The 25,679-nt window shown below is 34.2% G+C and overlaps 1 protein-coding gene across 6 annotated transcripts in view; it reads right to left on the bottom strand.

Moving 5' to 3' along the window:
* The window catches only part of Cirl (Calcium-independent receptor for alpha-latrotoxin), a 205,599-nt gene that overhangs the window by 42,600 nt on the left and 137,320 nt on the right, over positions 1-25,679 (bottom strand). For 5 of the 6 annotated variants that reach the window (XM_081762843.1, XM_081762846.1, XM_081762844.1 and 2 more), the window contains exons 3-6: positions 24,478-24,670; positions 15,229-15,335; positions 3,767-4,108; positions 296-952 (exon numbers count right to left, since the gene is read on the bottom strand). In XM_081762843.1, the coding sequence (XP_081618969.1) occupies positions 296-952; positions 3,767-4,108; positions 15,229-15,335; positions 24,478-24,670 (1,299 nt within the window). Of the gene's footprint in view, positions 1-295; positions 953-3,766; positions 4,109-15,228; positions 15,336-17,842; positions 17,950-24,477; positions 24,671-25,679 lie in introns of all 6 variants that reach the window. The other variant, XM_081762842.1, reaches the window with a different exon arrangement.

A 25,679-nucleotide genomic window follows, 5' to 3' on the forward strand; every position in this document is an offset into this window, starting at 1 on the left:
GAAATGTAACGATGATTACAAGGCTGACACATTATAGTTACTTCACAAACTGTTACAAGTACTTCTTTAAAACTTTAGTTGTACGTTATATGATTTGTAATTAACATTTATGTAGAACAGCAAACGCAATGTTCCATTTTAAAATGTCTAAATTATGGAAAGAATGCTAGTGCAATGTTACAGATAAATTACATTGACTATGAACACTTATAAATACAAATGATATTTTAAATACAATTACGTATTAATACAAAGCTATGAACCCAAATTAATTTCCTATCTTTGGAGTACTTACATATATTTTTTACAGTTTGATTCACTGTCTTTTCTCTGACAACGGTGTCAGCAAGAAGAAATGCGTTTTCTTCCAACCCAATTAACAACGACGTAGCCACTCGCATTTGTTCTCTATAACTTAAATCCCTCCAGGATGGATGTTGTGGATTGTCAAGAAGATTACTACCAGTTCTCACTACATACTGAAGAAGTTCAGTCACTATCGCTTCTCTTTGTCTTTGATCAGGAAACGTTTGTATATCTACACTCATTTTCTGAGCCATTTTTTTGATAATTTTTGTTGTAGTCATCATATCACCACCATATAAAATTTTACTGTTCGTAACTTGAGATAGATCATTCGCAATACTGATGATTGAATCACCTTCTTCTACCCTTGACTCTAGGCTCGTAAGCCACACTGATCGACATTCACTTAAGTCAGGAGTACTAGGTATCCATGCAGCTTTGGAACTGTCTGTGTCAGAAACACCACACCGCCACCTCGCAAGTCCTGTGGCTCCACCTGGACACGGTTGCACAGATAATTCTCCGATTTGAGTCCAGTTCCAATATAAGTTTCTAGCTGATGCGGGAGCACAAAACTGGACAAATTCATCTTGGAACCAGGTTATACTGGGAGACGGTACGTACTCGAACACAGATGTGCTTGAAACTGAAAAGAAAAGAATTTTACTATTTCATACAGAGGAAGTTAATATTTATATCACAATTACAACTTCAGGGAACAAATTATTATTTTTACAATAATTTGGGATTTCAATATAATACTAAACAGAAATACAATTTAACCGAAAAGTAAATTATGTCTCCAGGGCGTTAATTTGAAAAAAAAAAAAAAAAAAAGTTTCGGAGAATGCACATATATCAAGTTAAAAAGGAAGAGAATCCAGAATAATATTTTAACGTTGAATTAAGAAAAATGCGGACAAAAATTCTCCAGTCGTACCAATTCCTCTAGTAAGTCCCCCCTCCACACAGTTACATTCTACATTAAAATACTAGCAATAAACGGCAGGAATTAATTAAGGTATTTATTTAATTCCTTATTTATTTAACTGTAAAAGTTTACTCAATTTACTTTAAGTGCAAAATAGTTTACTGTAATAACTTAAACATAAAACAATCTTATTAGATTCCTTCAAACAAGGTGTCTAATTACGAGCTATCGTAATAGGATAGTACATATATATATATACTTAATTACGTTTAAAAGATTTAAACTCTCTTACTTTCATATTAAAACATATAAGAAAGATAAACTAGACAAGTTACTGTAATTAAATATTACAAGAAAAGACTGTTCCTTAGTAAACAGTTTAACTACACCAGAAAAAAGTTGATGTAAATAAACACATTTTTACTTACAAGTTGTGCTATTCCGTGAGGTTTCTGAGCAAGACTTTCAAAAATTATACTTTAGAACTTTAGTTAACAATGCAAGTTCTGCCCAGCCGACTAAAATTAGTAATTTAATCTGTTTAAGACATCGTTGTTAAATACCCAAAACTGATTCTAAATTGTAATCTAGCAAAATAAATAAATAAATAAATAAATAAATAAAGGCAGAAATACAACTATTAGTGTTTTATGAATGAACTGTTACGACGCTCGTGACAAGCCTGTTCTCTACGTTAATATGACAATTGAGCACTGAAATGACCAACGATCACATAATTGGTGAAACAATAACGTAACTGCAAACTGGTTTCCTATATAAAACGTATCACTAAGGCTATATTAGTGAATCTGAATCAAATTTATAACCATACGCTTTACAGACGAAAACTTCTTTCATTAACCATTGTGATAGTGAATACCAAGTAAATGTTACAAAATAAATGTACACGTACTTAACAAATGAATATATTTGGCCCAATGATGAATTTAGCTGTTAAGTACCCCTCAATGTTTTAATTAGATTCGCTTGGAATTCGTCTAACAAGATAATTTGAATGAAATAATAAGAAAAAATATACTTAATTTCTGAATGAATCCACCCTGGCCGAAAGTTTGCCGAAGTTCCTAAGCTTGTGTTATTATCACCTTCAAAATTCCTTAAAATTAATTATCTTTGCAAAAACGAGTTACTAACAATTTAGGAAATTACAGGCCAATTCCATACATAAAGGGGCAGAAAGAGTGCATGAAATGAACAATGTGTAAAACAAATGTTTAGTTAATTTGTTACTGCGCCGGTAACTCCATCTCTCTCGAACGGTAAGAAATAAGAAGTACTACACTGTTTATTAATATTACAAACAAGTATATTCTAGTTAGTGTGAACTTCTATGTGCAGTGTGCAAATTCTGATAATTGCGTGACATAAAACTTAGTTTGGCGATAACTTAACGTTTTCTATAATTCGCGCTTCTTTAAAAGGAGATCATACTTCATAGATGCAAAATAATGTCACAAATTCCTTGGAAATGGGGTCTGTACAATAGTTAGTATCGTTGTTGCTTAATAAAAAGAATGGTCTTCGGTCCAGCGCCTATTTTTTTCACTTTTTTAAGCGTTGTAGATCTCAATGCATATTTACAATCTACGTAAATTACATAGTATTTAGAAAATAGTAGCTAGTACAGCAGCCTGTATTGTCGACACGTTTTCCACTGTCAAATCAATTATGACATTGTAGGTTCACACGGCGAACTGGGTAAAAACGCAGGTCATCTAAAACAGTAACGTACGTGTAATTTCGTCGTGGGGAGGGGGTTCAAGGTCTCAAGTGCATATAATTTCAGGTGTTTGTATATATATAATGAATATCTATTTTTGCATAATACATTGCTCAAATGGAGGTTCGAAACCCCGAAAACACCTCTTACGTACGCCACTGATCTGAAAAGCTGATTACATTACTGAGTACATTTTTGCAGTTAGTACGAAATTAGAGAGAGAAATTTCAATATTAATCTTTGTTTTTTGCAAATCTTGATACAGTAAAAAAAATGTGTGCCAGTCCAGCCTCCTTTTCCATCCCCCCCCCCCAAAATATTGTAGAATAATAATAATAGTAAGAATAATAAGAGTAAGTTATAATAATAAATTTTATCCGCGTAATTATTTAGTATGTACAAAATACGACTTTGCGAGATAGTTTGTTGTCGATATGTTTGATACTGTCAAAGAATAAGTATTTCAATCGATCCTCTCGTCATTGGCTTAAATATGAAACTGAGCACGAACAAAGGACCACCTAAAAAAACATGGAATTATTACTTTACTAAATAGTCTTTTGTAAATACTAGAAAATTAGGCAGATAAATTGTCAAATTATCTTTCTTTTCTTAATTGCTGTAATGTTTTGAAAAAAAAAAGTGATGACAAAGCTGACGACCATCTTTAAGAGAATTGTTTCTTTTTTTCTGAATACCATAAAAGCAATAGCTGAACACCGTACATACGAATAATTAATTTTCTTTCATCAAATCTTCGCATAATGGAAAAAAGCATTGATTCTTACCTGTTGAGGTTCTCTTTGTGGACTTTCTTGTGGTGGTGCTAGTGGATGGAGTAGTTGTGACTTCAGAAATAACAACTTCTGGTGGCTCCTCGGTTACCTCTGGCACTTCTCCTTTTCTGTCCACTCCACTTGGATGTGCTGGAACCACCTTGATTGTTGTTGGAGCAGACGATGTTGTAGGCCTCGTGGTTGTAGTTGTTGACGTAGTGGTGGCAGTTTCTGAAGTACTAGGAAATTTTGGCGCTGGCCTTAAAGTAGGTGCTTTAGATGTGCTCCAAACACTTGGTTGTGAAGTTATAAGCCAAGGTGGACTCGGCCTACTTGTAGTAGTAGTAGTGGCAGCTGAAATTTCAAAAGTAAATGTATTCCCTATTTCACGAAAACAAGCATAAAGCTTTTGAACATTATCATTAGTTGTAAGGAGGAAAAAAGCAGGGTGTCCCAAACTGTTCAATCCGAGCTTTTTGTTTTCAAGGAGCATCCCCAATTGATGCCTCCATTACAATGATTCTGATTTACTGACAGAAGAATTAATTTTACAAACACACATGAGATCTTTTCGATATTGTAAACACTAAGATGTTGGACTTATAGGATACTCGATATCAAGATCTACAATTATTATTATTATTATTATTATTACTGGTTTATTTTCTTTAGTATTAATCACATAGAAACAACTATCTCTTTTTACTACCTACTACGATTTTTAATTCTAATAAATCATTTGTTACTTTAATTTCATTATTCTGCTCTACTGGTTTATGAATATAGGGAATCCAAACGTTGATGAACAGACGTTATGGTATTTTCCAAAATGTTCTAAAGTGATAAAAAAAGCGTGTTCGTAACTGTAATATGTATGACCTGAAAGCTACGAACAATCCGTACCATCTTCTGAGTTATATCAATTCTAAAATTATGTCACTTCCTTACAACAACGAAATCATGCATTCCAATTAATCTGTTTCAAAATTGTTCATTCAATAAGCGTCATGATTGAGGAAATGAAATAACTGAGGTGAAAAAAGAGTTTCATTCGTTAACACTTCAAAAGGGCTTAGCAAAAACAATATTTTTAGTCAAGTTACAAAATCTATTTCTTTAAAGAAATATCAGCTAAATAGAAATTCAAAAAGCGTAAAAAAAAGTTTTAAAAATAAATAAAAATAAAAAAAAATCAAACGCAGATCTTCAGCTTACTGTGTCGATGAATTAACCACTATGTTATCCTGTCCGCTCCCTAAATAACAAAATACTTATCACAACTGAAATCGGTGATCCACATTCGGACAATTGTTTTCAATATTCATTGAAATCGCACGTACGGAAAATATAGTGTAAGAAAAATTCAGTTGGCAAATAATTTTAAGAGATGTACGTAAATTGAGTAGTTCTCCTCCACACCAAGACAAAAATTTCTGTAACGACGGTTATAAATTCTACGGTGAATTATTTTACTTGAATTTTTTAGTTCCACTTATTAAAGCACGTCCAATGATCAATCACATCCAGTATTGAAAAACACGACTTTAAATAAACAATACACGTTTGAATGTGCTTATGGAGATTTAAGCTCAAATGTAAAAGGCCATCCTCTCTCGAGCTATAGAGTTGAACACATGTGTTCGACTATATCAATTCAGTTTACTAAGCACTTTATCTATACTGGCGAGTGCATTACGAATGCATTAAAATTTTTGATCTACGATCTATTTATTCGTGCCTTCAATTCAGAGATCTCACGCAGTTAATTATATTTCTCCCAAAAAGCAGTTCTTCATACAAGCTTCTTTCCCACCCCTAAGAAATATCAACTAACGTTTCGTGCTCTTTTATAAAATCGCATTCCCTCATCGTCTCGCAGGAAAACACGCAACGGCGAGGGTTTCCACAATTTCAACAGAACACAATCAAATTTGTTTTGTAGGAAATATTTAAAATTAGCTTCACTTCTTTTACGTTAGCATCATTTTCCACATACTTAGAAAACTAAGTTTCTCATTTCACTTTTCTATTTTAAAGATAGTTTCACGCTGAATTCATAGTACATTTTATTCATTCATAAATACAACAAGCAGAGGCTCAATTATATTTTTGGTGTACTACAAGAAATATTTTTAAGGAATAATTTTACACTTACATTTATTTTTATTTTCATCACAAAATATCAAGAAAATTGTTAGAAGCATTTTTGAGAAATTCGCTAGAATAAAACACACGCGCACAGTTAGCGAACCCACCTTTCTGAAATGTTCTGAGATAAAATAAGTTACGTAATATATTAATAAAATATTTATTTATGAAATAAAATAGAGCCAGTAAAACTACTTTTCCGGTTTTATCACGGAAAATGAATGATATATTATGGGATTTTTAATAAGGTGTTCATTGACTAAATATGAACAATATCGTCTGTCATTTAAAAAAAATGGACTTCATAATTAAAAAAAAAAAAAAAAAAAAATCAGAGAAATGACACACCACCACACTGTACGGCTCTTCAAGAAACATTTATTTACGCAATACGTAAAAAAATGCCTTAGTCGTTTCTATTCATATTCCACAAATGTAAGTATGAAAAGTGGGTTATGCAATTTAAAGGATTGTTAATTATCGATTTATGAAATATAAATAAAATCGTTAGTCCTTTCCGAGCAAACATTTGTTTGTTTGTTTTCATTCTCCAGTAAATAACATTTACTTTTGGCGGAAAGAAGAGAATTTGAAACATTTCCTTGGACAATCTTCTGAAAACTTAACATTCGGTCTGGATATGTAAGTGTTGTGTAAACATATCCAAAAGTAAAAAACATATCCATGAAAAGTGTAAATCTTTCCCTGAAATCTGGAATTTGATTTTTTCAGGAGTACCATTAAGATGTTTTTGATCGTCTAATAGCGCGCATTCAAGATCGTCCTGCCCTGTACTGCACTCGGGATGTTTTCCTTCTACATAACACCACTCATGTGACAAAGACTAAACAGTTCTGTCTGAAAAACAAATCGTAACGTTGCGCCATCTCCCTTACTCTCCAGACCTGTCTCTGCTGTTCGCAAAACTGAATTTTACAACTAAAGGATGACATATTCGATACCATCCAGAAGATTCAAAACGCTGTGACCAACCACCTGAACAGGATTCTCGCAGAAGAGTTTCCCAAGGCCATAAGAAAGCTGGAAATATGTGGTCAGTAGTATATTGCTTCAAATGGAGTCTATTTTGAATAATCAAATTAAAATATCAGAGGCGGCCCGTCATAAGGGGACCGATGGGTCCAGCCCTCCCATCGTTTTTCTATTAATAAAGAAAAATGTATGTATCTTAAGTTATACTGCTAGTATCGTTGCTATAATCTACCTCTGAACCAAAAACAATAGTTCTGACTCCTTCAAATCATTTTTTTTTAAATTTATTTATTTTATTTTATTATTTATTTTATGTATTACTTACGCTTATGGGCACGCTATTCACGCGGTCAGTATAAAATAAAGGGAAAAAAGGGCCTAGCAGTCTCAGTATGAACTTAGTATCGTCTTGCATTGAGACTCGTGTGGCGAATAACGTGAAAATCCGCTTGAATGTAGGTAGCATGGGCCAAGAATCGTAGGCCCTCATCCACATGATTGCACTCGACCCTTTCCGAACGAAAAGGTTTGAAGCTTGCCTGTTGCCAAAATTCACCTTGTCTGTAGAGGAGAGGTTATTGCGCACTTTCACTTATTTGCCTCTTGACCTTGCTCTCTTGTCTTACTTCTGCTGAAAGGATCCAAAATCAACCGCGTGTCTATCTCTCAGTTTTGATGTGTATCTTCTTAGTATCTTTTGTTTTATCCCCCCCTGTGTTTTCGTGTGGTTGTGGAAAATAAATAAAGCGTGTTGTTAGAAAGTATTACGCGCGTTTTCAATAGTGAATCCTCAGAATTTTTCCAAAACAGTCCTTGCAGGAAAATGACTTAATAGTTGTATACCGTTCCTATCCGATGCTGAAGAAAGAAAAGCTCAAATCCGAACTATCGGCCGCATACAACAATGATATTCTTTGCGCAATTAATAACACCAGAGATTTATTACTATCTCTGCGTGTCAATGACTTAAAAGATACATTTTCTGAGGTGTCAAAACTAGTGAGCATAGTGTTGACGACGCCTGTTGCTACAGCAGAATCATAACGTTATTTCAGTACATTAAAAAAGGGTGAAGACTTGTCTAAGGAATTCGATGAGCCAAGACAGACTCAAAGCACTAACAATGTTGTCTACACACAAAGACTATATTACCACAATAAAGAAATTCAACACAAAAATGATTCAGAAATTACCCAGCCTTAAGCATGGAAGAGTATATATATATATATATATATATATATATATATATATATATATATATATATATATATATATATATGCTCTTCTATGCTTAAGGCTGGATAAGGATATATATATATGTATGTATGTATATGGCCCACCCTACCTTTTATTCCACGAGCCGGCACTGTAAAATATTACATCAGCCTTCTTATTTTTCTTCCAATGGCTCTAAAGCGGTAGATATCGAAAACCAATAAACTTACAGATGGTGGTCTAGAAAGCTAGAGGTGGCGCTGGTGTTCAGTACGTAGTTGTTCACTTCACACACACAGGTGGCCTTTGTGTTGAAGACGCTACAGTACAGGACAAGTGTCAGCGCTCGAGTAAAACATGGTGCGTTATTCAAACCGCGAACAGGCCGACATGCTATTCGTGTATGGTTGTGCAGATAACAATGGGCGTGAAACAGCACGACTCTATCAAGACCGTTTTCCTAACAGACGCCAACCATTATACAGGATCGGCGCGTGTGTGAAACAGGGTCCGTACTACCTGCCAATTTGGATGCTGGTCGACTCCGTCGTGTACGAACACCTGTTACAGACAAACGTGTGTTAGAAGCTGTGGACAACGAGTCAGGTATGAGTACGAGGGAATTTAGCCGTACAGCTGCACAGCCCCATGGTACGATTGGCACTCATCATCAATACCAATTTGGACTTCATGTATTGTGGTATTGGTATTGTTCATGATCAACTGATTGATCCATACATGCTACCCCGAAGACTGAAGGGAGCACAATATTTGACTTTCCTACAAGATGCACTGCCCACATTACTGGAAAATATTCCCCTAGCTATTCGCCCAACATGTGACACATGCATGATGGGGCTCCCGCACACTTCAGTGTAATGTATGCCGGTGGTTGAACAACTTCCCAAAACGTTTGGTCAGGCGTCACGGTCCAGTGCATTGGCCTGCCTGGTCTCTGGATCTGAATCCACTGGATATTAATTTGTGGGGATGCATCAAAAGTGTGATGTATGCTACTCCTGTCAACGATGACAACAACTTGGAACAGTGTATCTATAATCCCAGTGCAACAAGTCGCCATGACCCAGGTATAATCAAACGAGTGTGCCAATCCATGATCTGACGTTGTTATGCATGCATTGCTGTCCATGGCGGACACTGAACATCTCATGTGATGTGCCCGACGAACGTACGTTTTGTCTCTCTGCACGTCAATAACTACTGCTTCGAACTTACTGTTTCCACGCTTTCGGCCCTCGCTAACTCTGCTAATATTTCCAATATGTTGTATGTTCATAGGACCTTGTTTGCTTATCTCGGGGTCAGGACTCACCTCCCGACGTCTGTTACATCGATTAAGTTACACTCTATATATATAATTTATTACCGAAATGAGAGCTATTTTTACAAGAAAACAGCATAATATAGATTTTCCATCATGATAGGGAGTTCTCTTTAGATCTCATATAGTTGTGGTAAGTCTTGCCTCGAAAACTCGACGTTCCCTTTGGGTTATCAATATTATATACTAATCCACTATAGATTAGACACCATATGACTGGAGACTGGGCGTAGAGAGAGTGCGTGCACTTCTAAATTTTATAGTACATGGAAATAAAGTTCCTCAGTTGACTTTCGGAATGCAAAACTTCAAATTATTTTTTGGAAATTAGACAACTAGCAAAACACGGGACTTTAACAGTATTCCTTTTTCTTTTCTTTCCTGTTTCAAGCTCTGGGGTAAGGAATTCATAAACGACATATCTGCATAGTCATTTCATATCAAGATTTTCTTTATTTTTATTTATTTATTTATTTATTTATTGCAGTCCATTTCTTGATTGTATTACGGACTCAGTACTTAATAAAAAAGCTCTATGTGGAATACTGAAATTTCCAAACACCGTCCTAAACAATCTGTAGAATGACAAAATTAGTACTTTAAACCAAATGTCATTACTTTTCGTCTACTTTGCTTTTCACTTTTTGCTTTGCATCATATGTGTTTATCATCTACTATATCAATTACGATGCAATTAAAAATTTATTTCACAAATTGCTATGCAAAACGCAAAATCTAAAAGCACGCTGACTTTATACATATTCAAGCAATTAAAGAAAAACTAACCCTCTCCGCTGGCCTAGTACTAGCACGATCGCCTTCAGTTCACGGGGACAAAGTTCGATTCTTGGAGAACATTGACATTTAAATGGTGGCTCAGATTCCACCTTAAAACTATAAGTACACATTTCATATAGCTTCTGTGCTGAAAAAGAGACGTTAACTTCAACCAACCAACCAACAAACAAAAGAACAACCACAGACCAAAGAAGAAGTGGAAGCCATACTTATGCTTCCAACTGGTTGCCAGTCGGTTCACATTGTCTCCAAGCTTTAAAATACACGAACCTCCTGAGCTTTCTTCCGTTTATTTTATGTTTGTATTTTCCCTGGGACAATAAATTGCATGAAAAAAGTTGGTAATATTTCAAAACTTCATATAAAGTATGTGCTACACAATATTCATGGCTTTCAGTCCCATATACGTACATTGTACACATTTTTTGCAGCACACTTTTTTCACGACTACAAAATTTAGAAACATTCTTTCATTTGTTGATAGATCATTAAGATATTTTCCTGAAACTTACACAAACATCATTATACGCATCAATAAATTTGATTTTAATTCAGATATTAACAATTTCTGATATTCTTTTCAAGTATTTTGTTAAAAAGTAATTCATGTCACACATTTTCTCTCTTAAAAACTTTTCTTCGTTATATGACCCAAAGAATTTATTATTCCTGTTCAATAGCCACCAATCTGTGGTTCATTTCCGTGTTTATGCACAACGTATTCATATTCATAAAATCCCAAATAATTTTCGCGAAAAACGTGATTTCTTTATCTGTTGTTGCAATGTGTATATATAAGGTGTAAGGTATTCAGTTGCTCATCTGTCTCTCATTTTTACACATTTTTGAAAATAGGAATTTTATCGAGATCAAAGAATACAGAAATCTACGAGGAATTATTTTGTACTTAGATAATACCATTTATTGAAAGTGTTGTTTCGTCGATACCATCCTCGTTGTCGCATGGCTACCAACTGTACAGATTTCTTTCGTATTGTACGGGTTCAACAACTCAAATACGGATGTACGGGTTGCTATTCAAAATGTACGGGTGAACTAATAATTTTGACACTGGTTTTCTTTTATTGGTTAAAAGCGGCAATTCGATCATTATTGTTATCATTTAGAACTATAAATAAATAAATAAAATAAATAATCTTATTTGCCCACCCTAGTGTGATCATAATCACACAGTAAGATACGAACAGAGTGGTATCTTTGTGTAAGCCCAATACTAATTGTCTAGCCCCAATGCAACCAGAAATTGTGTTTTTCAGTGTCGAGTTACGTAGCGCCACGGTATCCCCAGCATGACGATTCCCCGCGTGCGGTCTACTTACTCTGTTCCTTTCTGATCAAAAATGCGGGCTCTTTATTATTTTATGGTTATACTCTTTTGTTACGATCTTCGATGTGAAGACACTGTGCAATGGGAAATGCTTGGACTGATGGAAGAAACTTTATGTCTGAAAATTTACTAAAATCTGAAATAATGATATTAAAAAAAAAAAAAAAAATCACATGACCTGCAAAAAAATATTCTTATGTAAAGAAGAATCCTACTGTACTGAAAAGTGCTAAAAATTAAAACAAGTATATGTTTAAGTCTGTTCAGAAATAAATGTTAATTACAGTTTCAAATCAACTTTATTTTGTTTCTCTAAACATAGACTTAAAAAAACTATGCTATGCAACTATTGCTAAACATAGATTTAAAAAAATATATATATATGGATGTGTTTAACTGAAATAAGGTTCTAAATTAACGAAATTGAATTTGGAGGACTTAAGCTGTGAATATACGGGTCAGCAGGTTTAAAATGTTGGCAGCCCTGCATTGTCGATAAAAATATTCAAATAAATTACATCACAAGCTTAGATGACGAAATACGCAAAATATGAAGATCATTTCAAACAAACACTGGCTAGATTACTGTACTTATTACAAAATTACGCAGAAAGATTACTTTGACTTTCGAAATATTTTGATAATGGAGAGAAATGAGATTGCAACTGAGAGCGCCTAAGATGGTCACCACAGAGGAAAGATAGTCCATTTTAGCACGATTAAGAGCACTGATTATTTCTTCTTAGGTGGGTAAATAGGTAGATTGGTTGGGTTAGACGTCTCTTTCACCAGCGAGGCTATAAGAGACGTGAACCTGAGCTTTACGTCAAACCCGAACGAAGTGAGCCTCTGCCGGGAATCGAGCCCGGGTCTCCTGTGCCAAAGACGAGTACGTTAACCATATAGCCTGTGAATAGGTAGGGTCTTACAAAGTCTGTGTGTCTCAGGTTTGTATGCTTCCTTTCCTTCTAGGATTTCCCGATATACAAAGCGTATAGAAGTGAAGTTACCAACCTTCAGGATCTCATAAGATCAGATGCTTTACTCATTAATGTGTTCGGGAATGTTCCGCATACGACGTAAGTCGCCAGATGCAGTGTTCTGAAATGCAGTGTACAATGTCCAAATCCACTAAATTACATTTCAATACACATAGCAAACAGCACAATACAGAATATGTTCTAATGGTGTTGTGAGAGCTTATAGAGAAATAGATCAGGAACTTTTGCAATTTTCAACATACCTCTCAACACAGAGGCTATACGTGACGTGGACCCAGCTTATAATGGAATCCGAATCAATTTCCTGCCGCAAATTGAACAAAGGTTTCCCCGTGCCAAAGCTGTGTACATTAACTATACAACCATGAGGAAGTGCCCATCGGAGATGGAACTCAAAACGAAACACATTGGAATTTTGTTTGTGTCCATAATTACATTTACATTATTTTTAAGAGGGAATCATTTCGATGGTCTGACACGCCGAGGGGGTGTGAGAGATTACTTGTAACATTAATGCTGACTTTCAATAATTACATCTCGGTCTTCGAGACTTGTTCAATTGTTAAGATATTAATTGAAATATTGTAATCCAAAGAATAATGTTAGAACGTTTTACCAATTTAAATTTCCTTAATTTTTCAGGTATTGGCCTATAACAAAATTCATCTTAAAATAACACTTCAATACTCCTAAAGGAAATCGTTAATTTGTTCTGTAGTCAAAGGTTAAAATGTTGCACAAGTTAATCGTGTTAAGTACAATATATAAACATAAACCTATTTCTGAAGTAAACAGTAACTTTCTGACTTTTTTTTTCATCAAAATTAAGTGACATTTTAACAACCATAGCCACTTTCGACCTTTGTGATGGAATACTACATTTCTTTCAAACTTTACGACCGATTTCTTTCTACAGATAGGTATATCACAACTGCCAACCACATACAATATGTTACTTTTTTTTTTTTTTCGTAGAAAATATAGCTTTCAATGACATTTCTGTTTACCAGCTTCCAAAAAACTGCACCAGTAAATGGTTTATTTTAATATACCTTGTTAAATTTCCTTGCTAGATCTTATTGAAGTACGCCATAAAGTAATACAGTACTAGCCACAAATATTATTCAACAGTGATATAAAAATGATCAGATTTTAAGTTATATATATCCGACAAATCCGTACCTATTAAGTGGAAGAAACCACGATAAGTTGTTGTGAAACAGCAAACACTTTGTATGTAATTCTTTGGAGTATGTGCAACAACATTTTACTGTAAACTATGGTTCTCAATTATTTTTTTCATACCAGTGATACAGCAGCTAAATTCTTATGGAGGTGTATTCCGGATTTATTAAAGTTTCATTATTTTTCTGACAGGCATTTTTTAGAATTCAATCATCTACAGTGATGGATATTTCTGACTATATATATATATATATATATATATATATATATATATATATATATATATATATATATATATTTAGATAGATAGATAGATAGATAGATAGATAGATGTAAATTATTTAAGAGAAGCTGAAAAAATTATGCTGCAGTTAATTGTCGTTAAAACATGAATACACCGAATCTTTACTATATAAAATGATTAAAAGAACATGGTTTCTTGTTGAAAAAAAATGACTACACCACGAAAATATTGGAGCTACAATTATGAAACGTTATTATCATAAGAATTGTCTTATATCGTAATTGTCTTGTCTGAATGTTCTGCCACTCAGTCAGCAGAGCAAGATTCATGGGTTGGCCAGTTTCTTTCCCTATGATTCGAAAAGGAACATAAAACTGGGAATATTCTAGTGACTCTTGTATGGGTTTCATCAAATTCAAATTGCGCGCACTTCTCACCGTGACACTGCAGAAGTGAGGGGGGGGGGGGGTGTTGCTTCGCACTATTTTGTTGAAAAATAGGGTTCTATGCTTCATATACGTCTTTCTTAATGTGGAAATCACACTTACGATCGCTGAAGTGTAATGCAATGAGGACCACTACAGGACGCGAGTAAACAGATAAAACACACAATTAATCTATACAAAATACAACTTTAAAATAGGACTCGTTAACTTAAAAGTTGCATGTGTCACCTGCAAAGGTAACACAAACGATATATATATATATATATATATATATATATATATATATATATATATATATATATAAATTAAAATCTTTATTATTATTTATTTAACTTAAATATAGTAGTCGTGGAATGCATCCAAACTATATAATTGCATTTAAAATAGTTTTAAATCTTCTATGTCTCAATTAATAAAGAAAGCATTTTCTTTACAAAAGTATTACAGATATACCATAACTCACTGCGCTGCTAATAACCATGATGTCAACCACAGATAAAACACAACAAATCATTATTGTTGATGTTGTTTCCTGGTGTGTTACTCACTTTAAAACACAATGCTTAAGTAATTTATCACAAAGTGTACTTAACTGAAAAGAAAAGAATTCTGACATAGGCCTACTTGATATACAAATCTTTCTTCATATTGGTCAATATGCATGGAAATGGTCCATATAATTGGCCTGTTTTTATTGCACTTCCATCACTAAAATTGTAATCAACACGCAAAATAACTTATTGAGAATCCATACCTGGCATACACTGATAATGCGCTTCTAGATATTTTAAAGTGCCGGGACAAGGATCACCAAACATACTTGTACTTGCAAGAATGCTGCAGTTCTGCTGCTGGCTACATCTGGTAACAAAAATCCGAGACTCAGAAAAAACAACCTAAACATAAGCTCAACACAATACAGCATCAACACTGAAAATGTTACTGAGATGGTATTTCTATCAACATACATTATTAGACATGTTAATTTTCCAAATAAAATTTGTTAACTACGTCACTACTTTTATAAACGGGAAAATGTGTTCTCTGTTCATCTTTCTAAAATCAGTAGGCCTATGCCATATTTTGCGTAAGACATTACAGTGTGCCTTGGTATCGTTTGTTCACAGGTAATACGGTGAAATCAGTAAGTGCTGATGATGTAATGATTGTTGCGATATTTTATGCGCAACAGAAGCTTTTGTATATTTGCAAAAATGAAACAAAAAAATGGTCATTTTAATATTATTTAAGCAAAATTAATTCTATGTCACCTACACTTTACCAACAAATTATACGCTTTAATATTAAAACACTGGTGTTAAGACTTTAAAAAGTGCAGAAAGCAATACTTCCAATATAATCAACATTCGGCAATTTTGAATTCACTACACCTATTTTTAAACTTTATTGACAACAAAAATTATTAATTTCGATTGTTTTCTTCTAAGCTTTATTCCTGCAGGAACTGACACTATCAATGATTAGGGTTGTCAACTGGCCGGTTTTTCACCGGCCTGGCCGGATATACTGCTGTTATTTTGATTAAACCCGGTGACAGGTACAAACTTCTTACCAGCCCATTTATGACCGTTTTTTTCAAACTTGTATCTAGTTTGAAGTATAGACTTAAAAAGTAACTTTCAGTCTGTAAAGCCAAAGCTGTCACCTTTCACCGTCTACCAACGATTAATATATTTTGTTCGTCTGTTTACATAATTTTAACGATATGACAGGGACTGTATCACGGAAAATTTGAAATTTACTTGTAAGGAATTTTACACATTTATTCAGTGTTAAAAAAGACTTCTTAAAGCAATTTCCTGTAGTTGAAGTATAAGTTTAAAGAATAAATTTTATTTTCCAAATTCAAAATTGTCACGTAAAGATTAATTTGTTCTTTTTTTTTTCGATAATTTTAAAGAGGTGGTGATAAATCCAATAAAATGATCAATGCCGATTTCAATTTCTTATTTATAGTATGGATGGCCAATTCCGGAAAGTGAAATTTCCGGAATCTGGATTCCGGAAAATTTTGGCCATTCCTAATTTATAGCACATTGTATTTATTAAACTTATTAGTGAATGTACTAAGGATATGCAGAATACAGGTGCTAATGCACTTTTGTTCACGATAGTATTTTCCTTCCCATGGGGGAGGGGGTCCGAACAGAGATGCTTCACACTTAAATCTATATTTTAGGGAATATTGAGGGGGCGCCGGTTTTTCTATTTTCCATAGTTGGCAACCCTATCAATGATAATAAGATAGGATAATCCACGTCTAAGAAGATTCATGATATTTTAAATAATTAAAATTATGCTGGAAAACATTTATCTTTTTTTATCGTATGTAACTGAAAACAAATAAAGAAATAATATGAAGAAAGAAACAATTTGTGCCGGACCGAAAGAGAGAATACGGTAATAAACTTCCTTATACGTATATTTGAAACCGGAAGTCCTGTAGTTTTATTATTCTTTTTCACAATGAGTTGATTTGACACACGGCTAAACATGTTTCTTCAAAAAACATTCATGGAAAAATAAAGGGGCTAAAATTCAAAAATACCATCTCGGAACTTTCAATGTATCACTGCATAATGAATTACGCCATGTTACAAACATCTTCTTTCACATTATGTTTAAACATTTGTATCGTAAGGATAACGCCACGCTGTGTATGTATCTATGTGCGAAGTGATCTCCTGCCGAGTGCTGCCATCTATCGAGGATTTGCCGTTGAAGCACGGCCTACATACCATTCGACATCAGAAGCCATCCCGTGACGCCTTGGAGTTGAGCGAGTGGATGGTACGAGATAAGGAACAAAGAAACAAGGAACAAGACGACATCTAAGCATTAATCCGGCAACTTGGCAACTAAGCTTTGGGGCAAGAAACCCAGGTGCCTCGTTCGTCGCATTGTGCGGGTCGGCTGGGTTCACTTGAATGACCAGCAGCTGGGAGAATGAAGGAGTGTTCACGAATCAGGTTGCTTCACCGGAAACTGAAGTTTTTCATTTTCTGCAAAAAAAAAAAAAAAACCCTCTCGTTTTCCACCAATTTCGACCATTACGCTTGCTACAGAAAAGTAAGTGTTTTTTCAGCACTCTTTTACATGCATTTGTATATCCATACGTTCACTTAGATCGGTACCTCCCTCCCAGTAGACGTAGAGTATGGTTTTCAAACTTTGCGTACCAAGACGAAGATGTACTGCAACATGGCGAAGATCCTATGTAACAATGCAGCCACGTGGCACGATTTTTCGATGTCTATGGCATGTTTGCGTGTCGCGTGACTACACGTTTCCCACACACCATTTGTACCGATATAAATAAAGGCCTTATTAAATATAATTTAACCAACCTAGCATGCACTTATAATGCACTTCAATGTATTTGTGAGTGCCTGGACAGGGATCCTCGAATAGCGCACTGGTGACGGGTACACTGCAGTTGGACATAGAACCACATCTGAAATAAACAAAATGGAAATTCTCTCCAACTAAAACAGAAAGAAAAACCAAACAAAAAATGCTTAAATAATGTGGTTTCCTTTTCTTTTCCTCTAATAAAACCAAAGAGCTTCAAAAATTGCCTTTGATCAAAAAATATAAATAAAGAAAATAAGAGCTGGTTAAGAGGGATTTGAGATTGTTTCCTTGGCTTTCTGCTTTCTCTAAACATTGCCGAAATTTTGAAATAAATATTACTGTTAAACCTCTCATGTCCTTTCTTTCTTTTTTTTTTCTGTGTTCAGATATATATATACCACATCTATTTACTTATGTATCTCTTCGTATCGATAATATATATACATATGATATGATAAGCAAATAAATTTTGAATTTTATCTTTCATGGGTAATAGATTGATAGAATGCATGCGGAAAATTGCGGTTTGATAAGGATTGCAATAAACTAAAAGTCGAAGAATTTCACTTTGACATACGACTGAACAATAGTTAAAGAGTAAATTTCCTTATTCAACGTGAGTAAATACATGACGAACTACCAAAACAAAGTACGTTCTTATATACAGAATAACGTATATCGAAGCATTCAATTATCAGTCATCAAATAACGCCTTTGATATGTCTTAGAAAGATTGTACGAACAGGTTACTTCGAAAATCTTACAAACTTTTTCACTGGGCACATAGAAGATGTTCACGGATGTTTACAATCATCAAATTTTTGAATGTTTGTGTGGCAAGAGTATAAGTATTTAAAAATTCACGTTTAATTTTGTAGTGTATTATTTGCACGAGAATACAGAAACTTACGTTGGAATGAATGTTTCCACTATAAATTCATATTTAAAACAAGAATTATTACACATGAAAAATACAAATAAATAAAACTGGTAGTTTGAAAAGTACCTGTGTTGTAAGTTATAATGTTCATGAAGTCGCAGCTATAAACTGGACGAGGGAAAGGAAAATTCCATTGTTATTGAGAGAAGATACTGAAAGAGTGTTTATATCGAAGCTACAGACAACCAAATGTGAACAAACATATTATGAATTCTGTAATAATGAGAAGAGTATCTGAATTCAATGGTGTCTAATAATCTAAAAAGCCTTACTTAGATCGTGAATTCTTCAAATTTTCTTACAAAATTTGCGCTCATTCTATAAATAAAACAAATGGGTATCGAATATACAAACACGACAATGCTCATTAAATTATAGCTGATAATAAAATGGTTTGTTTTCTCTTTGTATGTCGTATTTAAGTATTAATTAACACTACTTTGTAAAGAAAGGCTTGATTTTCATGTTACAGTTTCTACTAATGTATAACGTTGTAAGGGAAAAGCATTTAATCAGCATGCCTAAAGACTAAACTACAAACTGTCTTTGAACACACAATTTCGCAATATAGGTAAGGTTGAGCTTCGTTATTTGTTTTAACGAATATCAGATCAGGTAAAGGCAAATAAATAAATAAATAACACTACATTAGAAGTGGTGAGTTCTAAAGGCAAAAAATTATATGTATATATTTGAACTGCATTTCGTTAGTAGTCAACAGCATATGATTTCCACACAAACATACAAGAAGAGGACGACAAAGACACAACATACAGACAAGCCAAAGAGACACTCAGGGAGGAGAAAGCGCAATTGGTCAATGCCCTTTTCTAATATGATTGACAAGGGGAAATAAAGAAAAATGAATAAAAAAATAAATAAAATTTGAATAGAAATGCTCTTATATACACAAAATGTACGTTAGGAGATCAAATTATTATGTCCACTGCTCAGCGTTTGATTCAAAACCTTTTACTTAGATTCGAGGATTCATGTCCCATGCAACTCGAATTTCTTTTATTGACTTTATCCTTACCAATTTTCTCTGGATTTGTAAACATGTTGACACATAACAATCCATCATGATATTAATTGAACCCACAACAGAAAAAAAAAAATCGCCTTTATTTTGCAAAACATGCTGTTTTAATTTTGCTCCCAGAATTCTCGAACATGTAACACCTTTTCCCTCTCATGAGACTGAGGCAACCGCGTGAAAAATTTTGACTACAGTGTACCATCATCATTCCAGCTGTTCCATCTCAACTTTTTCGTCTCACGTAAATGAAGACAAACACATAAGATGATGGACAAGGCAACACATATGAACTGATACAATCGAAAAAGCCGCTATATATAATGAGAATCAAAGTTAATCTCATATGTAATAAAGTCTCATGAGATGGGTTACCATAGCCATGACTGCATTGCTACACGGACTTTTCTTAATAAAATGTACTTCCTTATTTAATACTAATTATCCCCATTGTAATTACGATAATAATAATAATAATTAAGTAACATGCTTAAGCAAAGTTGCGTGCATATCCTAGGCAAAGCACGCTGGTATGCGTTACTGGAGATACAGTTTCCTGCACCTGAAAGAGGATGAAAACAGACAAAGGAGATAAAAAAAAAAGACATCTAAAGAAAAGGCCACAAAGAAACATTTTCATATCTATCTTCGTTTCACGTACGCATTCATCGTTACAGTATCTGGCACAATGAAGTATTTGGTGAAGCTGACTTTTCTAAACTATACCTGGATCTTAATCAAGGAAAAAGAAAATATGCCACAATAAACTCTTCTAAACCCTATCAATAGAATCAGCTGAAGATAGATATAAAAATGTTATTCTAAAATAACACCAGTACTACCTGATTACCCAGTTTCCCATACACTACACATTTGAAGATGCATGGTCACTACTACTGTTAGTTAGAGGAATAAATAGCAGACGTAGAATCGTACGGAGGTGTTCCATGTTTTCTAGGGTTTGAAAATTAATACTACTTCCCTTCTTACACTCATCATCTAATGAAAAACATGAATTCCATATTATCACCCCACCCACATTTCATGAGTGTCCTTTGGTAGAACATTGGGTCCTTGTCAATGGAAAAATATTTGATGTATCCAGACGTACGGAATGTAAATCATTATCATAGTCTCCGTATATTCTTCTCTCACTTACTTTCGTTATATTCCTACCAATTCTAACAACTATTACAAAATTTATTTATTGTATTCTACTAACTTTATTATCCATAATGAATCTTGAAAGCAGCCAAAACAATTATCATCTTTCTGTCTGCCCACCTAGGTTATTCAGAAGTATTTTGGTACATAAAACAATTCATATAATAATTCTACACTTGTGGCACTATCTACACTTTAGACCAAATAAAAAAAAAATAAATAAATAAAACTTTCACCTGAACAAGTGAAATATATACATATATGACGTTTCTGTTTTACACCGTTTGAAGAGCAAATATTTCTGTACATGTACCCTTTGATAACTTGTGGTAGTTTCGGTTTTCTCAAACGGTGGCAATTCCATGATTAAGGGTGCTCATCAGTTTCGTTTTTTTTTCTTTCTGTCTTTTTTTATTTTTTATTTTTTATTTTTTTTATTTTTAGACATCTAAAGTATGGGTTATCCATAAGTATGAAAACGAATTATAGAACATATATATCCGTCCATTCGCTTGTCTGCCTATCTGTCTGTCGACAGGCATTAGAACTAAAATGGTAAGAGATAACGTGAGTTCAGTGAGTCTTCTTCTAACGTGAAATCAGTGTACTATGAATAGATTTCATCTTCGTTCTCATTTCTCTATATAACCGAAAGTGGTAGAAATTTTCAATGTCTGGTACAATCTTAGCCCTCATAAAGTGTCACACAAGCAGATCCCATCTCCAACGTTTAATACTTTCAGGTTTCAATTTGTGTCTCCATAGATACAAAGGTTTTCGTAAGACAAGAGTTAAGGTTTTCGTGTTTTACTTACAGCTTCAACATTCCAAGGGTATACGCCATTTTTGCTCTTCACTCTCCCTGGACACTGGTAGTGGTAAATTTAACCACTTCTGCTTTCAGTATTTACACTTCATAGAGCACGTTTCTAAAGCAGATTACATGTCTCAAAGGAAGATTTTTCCTCACCTTTTACCATTTCTGCTTACAATATTATGCCGCCACTAAACGAAAAATTGAAAGAGATAGCGGGATTAAACCCAAAGAAAGAAAAAAATGGTACGGGATAGCAAAACATAGATTTTTTTTTATATGAATTTAACGTCTCCATCTCCGCCCTTCTCCACTGAAATGGGAAGTGGTATAGATGCCTTACGCTTCCAATGTTACATTGGATTCCATTGATCAAAAACTGTACGAGAGAGCGATAAATTGTTTGCCATTCTCTCTCCTTATCCATTTTCTGCAATGTGCAGCGAAGTTCACTTGAGCAAAATGTTATAAGAATAAAATATTAGCATTTCTCTGGGTAGTAATTCCAAAACCTACAAAATTACGCAGAAAACTTTCAGTATTATTAAAATTTTGATTTCATTTTTCCAGTTTTGAAAAAAAAAAAAGGAAATAAATAAATAAACGATACTGATGAACACCTTACATTGGAGACTTCAGTGAATTAGCCAAACTCATGATTACATTTAAAAAAAAAACTGCTGACGAGGTTATATATTCAGAAAAATATGAATAGCACAAGGATTCATTGGGTGCCGAAGGGTCATGTTCGTTAAACAATTATATCCTCATATGACGGTGCATTATTTTATTCCTGTTATGGAAGCAATACCAAGTTACATATACAGCATGCCTAAAAAAAGTTCGTGAAACATTCATGACACGAAGGGCTTAAGCCAATCAGCCGGAGACCTAAGTTGAAGGATGAGTGGCTAACACATAGTGAGTCTCCCCACCGTTGTTGGTGGTTTTCTTAGTTCTAAATCACTACTTATTTCACAAATACTTCTCCAGCTGTACTTCTGGAAATTACATTTTTCTTAAACTATTTCATACTTTGTTCCTGCTCGTTATCTCTTTGTAATTGTTGGCAGATTTAATATAATCGAAGACAATTGTGCCAATTTACAAATAAAGAGCCGTTGCTCAGAACAGAAGAATAACAGAGGCATACAACTAATACACCAAACAATGAAGATATTGCAAAATGTAACAGAGCTCAGAGATGAGGCCACGATACCGTAAGAATAGTTTTGTTTTGTCACATGAAACAACGAATCTAATATTTGGAGTTGATGTAAATGATAAAGAAATATAGTCAAAAAGAAGATGAGAACTACACCAGTAGTCATTGATCTGGAAAAAACGGAATTAAAAAGTAAGAAGTGCGGAGAAGTCATCACGAAAATATTACAGAGAAATAGAATTAATTTAAGAAATTTACAGGAATTTGAAAGCAAACGTAAGAAGTAGATAACACGTTAGGAGCAGTGTCAGAGAGTAAAGATATAGCAGGACAACTGGGGCTGGAACAAGGGTTAGCTCTGAGCACGTTTTGATGAATACAAATAACAGGAGTTAAGAGAAGCACCATGGCGGATACTCTATATAGATGATGAAACACGAAAAACGAAGAAAAACAGTGTATCAGAACTCTAAAGGAAAGAATTTTAAGTTAACAAAATTAAATGATTATGCTGTAATGCGGGACAAAATCATCCACTCGGCCCGATTCCAAACAGGTAAGAGTAGACCATTTCAGGTATTTAGGATCGATCCTAGATGAATGAAAAAATATGGAAAGCGAAATCCTAACAGAATACGAACAGAGGAAGAAAACTAGAAACAACCCACTTCTTTCCAATAACATAATAACTAAGCTGAGGGAAAGTGTACAAAACTTTAGTTATACGAACAATGATGTGATAAAGGAACAATGCCTCTGAATATACCGAACTTTAATAGAATGAGAGTGAGAGAAAGAAGGTGCTGATGGATACGTGGAATAACCAAGGAAAATAGAATCAGGAATGATAGGTATACAGTAAAAGTCGCAAATCTAAAGGAAAAGATACAATTACAACTTGGCCACGTAATGCGGAGACGAGCATTTAAATAATCAAACAAAAACGAAAAAGAAGACCTGAATCTGGATATAGAAAGCGTGGAAGAGAAAGACTTGAAGGACACTTATAAAAAGCAGCGACGCCATATAAAAAGGAGAAAACTGATAGAGAAAAGATAATTTAACAATTCCGTGTCGTTACAGCCCACCAAACGTTATGACAGGGCAGATGACTTCTTTTTTACTTGGATGATGTGTGGTCGGCACATAGGCCCTCATTATTGTGTTTCTGAATTTCTAGACCAGAATATATTAAATACTTTATGGAAGTAGCTCCCCAGTTTCCTCACTATGCCAGGTTAACACTGACAACTGTGATTCCATTGAGATAATACACTAACCACTCACGTACAAAGGATGCGCTTATATTAATGTAACAGTAGATTAATTTGTTAATATTTTCAGTAAACACTGCAGACTAAAGGAACATTCCCCCACAGAAAGGAACAGTTTAGAACATACATATGAATGCAAACATTGCAAATCCTTTGTTAGAAGCGTTGCATTATGGGAACTATTTCTACAGGAAACATGCAATAATACGGAATATTTACAAAACGAAAAGTATACCTGCTATGAAGAACTCGAAGCGATTTTGGTGACATGCAATTGACACTCCATTCTGTGTTTCCATGGTCGTTGCAGATGGTGATGGAAAATCGCCCGTAGTTTGCTCGAATTAAATGAATAAGTTCGCCTTCTTTGCATTCTATGTTTAATGTTGAGCCTTCGCAGGCGTAGGCTGTGGCATACCGTGGTTGTTCTGAAATGAGAAACCGAAACACATTTTGTTTTAGAAAGAACTGTAAATGAAAATAGGACTATTGCAAAATTATACTACACTTTAAGAAATGTATATTATATATCGTTATTTGAATGTAAGTAAACCGTATGAAATATACTTTATAGTTTTAATTTCAAATGAATTCAGACATAACAACACACACAAAGACAAAGGAGAACTTGCATATAAACATTTACAAATAACATTTTATTCTCCATTTCTAGAAAGTGTATACTCGAGTCATTCTTATTCTCTTCAACCTTTCTGCCCATGTGTTAAATAATATATATAAATTAAGTGTAGGCTTTCTGAGTAACATATCAATTGTTCTTTGTTATCAAGATGCAGCACCCTTTGTTATAAATTAATGCAACCCCCTTTAAATAACACTTTTTATACGCTAGTAAAATGCACTGTTTAGTTTCTTCCTGAACCAGGTAGGCCCTATATTTATGGCCAGATAGAAGTGGTTCTACAGCAAAGATTACCATACCACATTCTACTTGTTCTCTAAATTGTGCTTTCGAGCTTTTTCCTGGTTGTGTACCTGTCTTTAGCATGGGTGACCCGCGATTGATTCCCGGCGGGAGCTTATGTGGTTCGGATCCCTCGTTAAGCTGTAGGTCGACGTCTCATACAGCCTCGTTGCTGAAAGGGACGCTAAACTGAAATCAAATCTAATCTAAATTGAGCTCACCCATGACTATATGATTAGCACACACGCCTTCAGCGCTAAGAATTCAATTCTTGATGCGAGTTCATATGCTTCAAATCGCATGATAAGCTGTATGTTGATCACATACAGCCTCGATTGTGATAAAGGACATTAAACTTCACATTAACTAACTCTTATCTAATTTTATTACTTACTTCAATACAATAACATACATATTTTTGAAATCTGGATTAACAAATAATTTATACTAGTATTTTCTTTTACAATAACATAGGTAAAGAATCGGTGTATTAATAAAACTAAACGATTGCA

This window comes from Thermobia domestica, chromosome 6 (assembly GCF_964235325.1).
Source record: "Thermobia domestica chromosome 6, izTheDome1.hap1.1, whole genome shotgun sequence".
NCBI lineage: Eukaryota > Metazoa > Arthropoda > Insecta > Zygentoma > Lepismatidae > Thermobia > Thermobia domestica.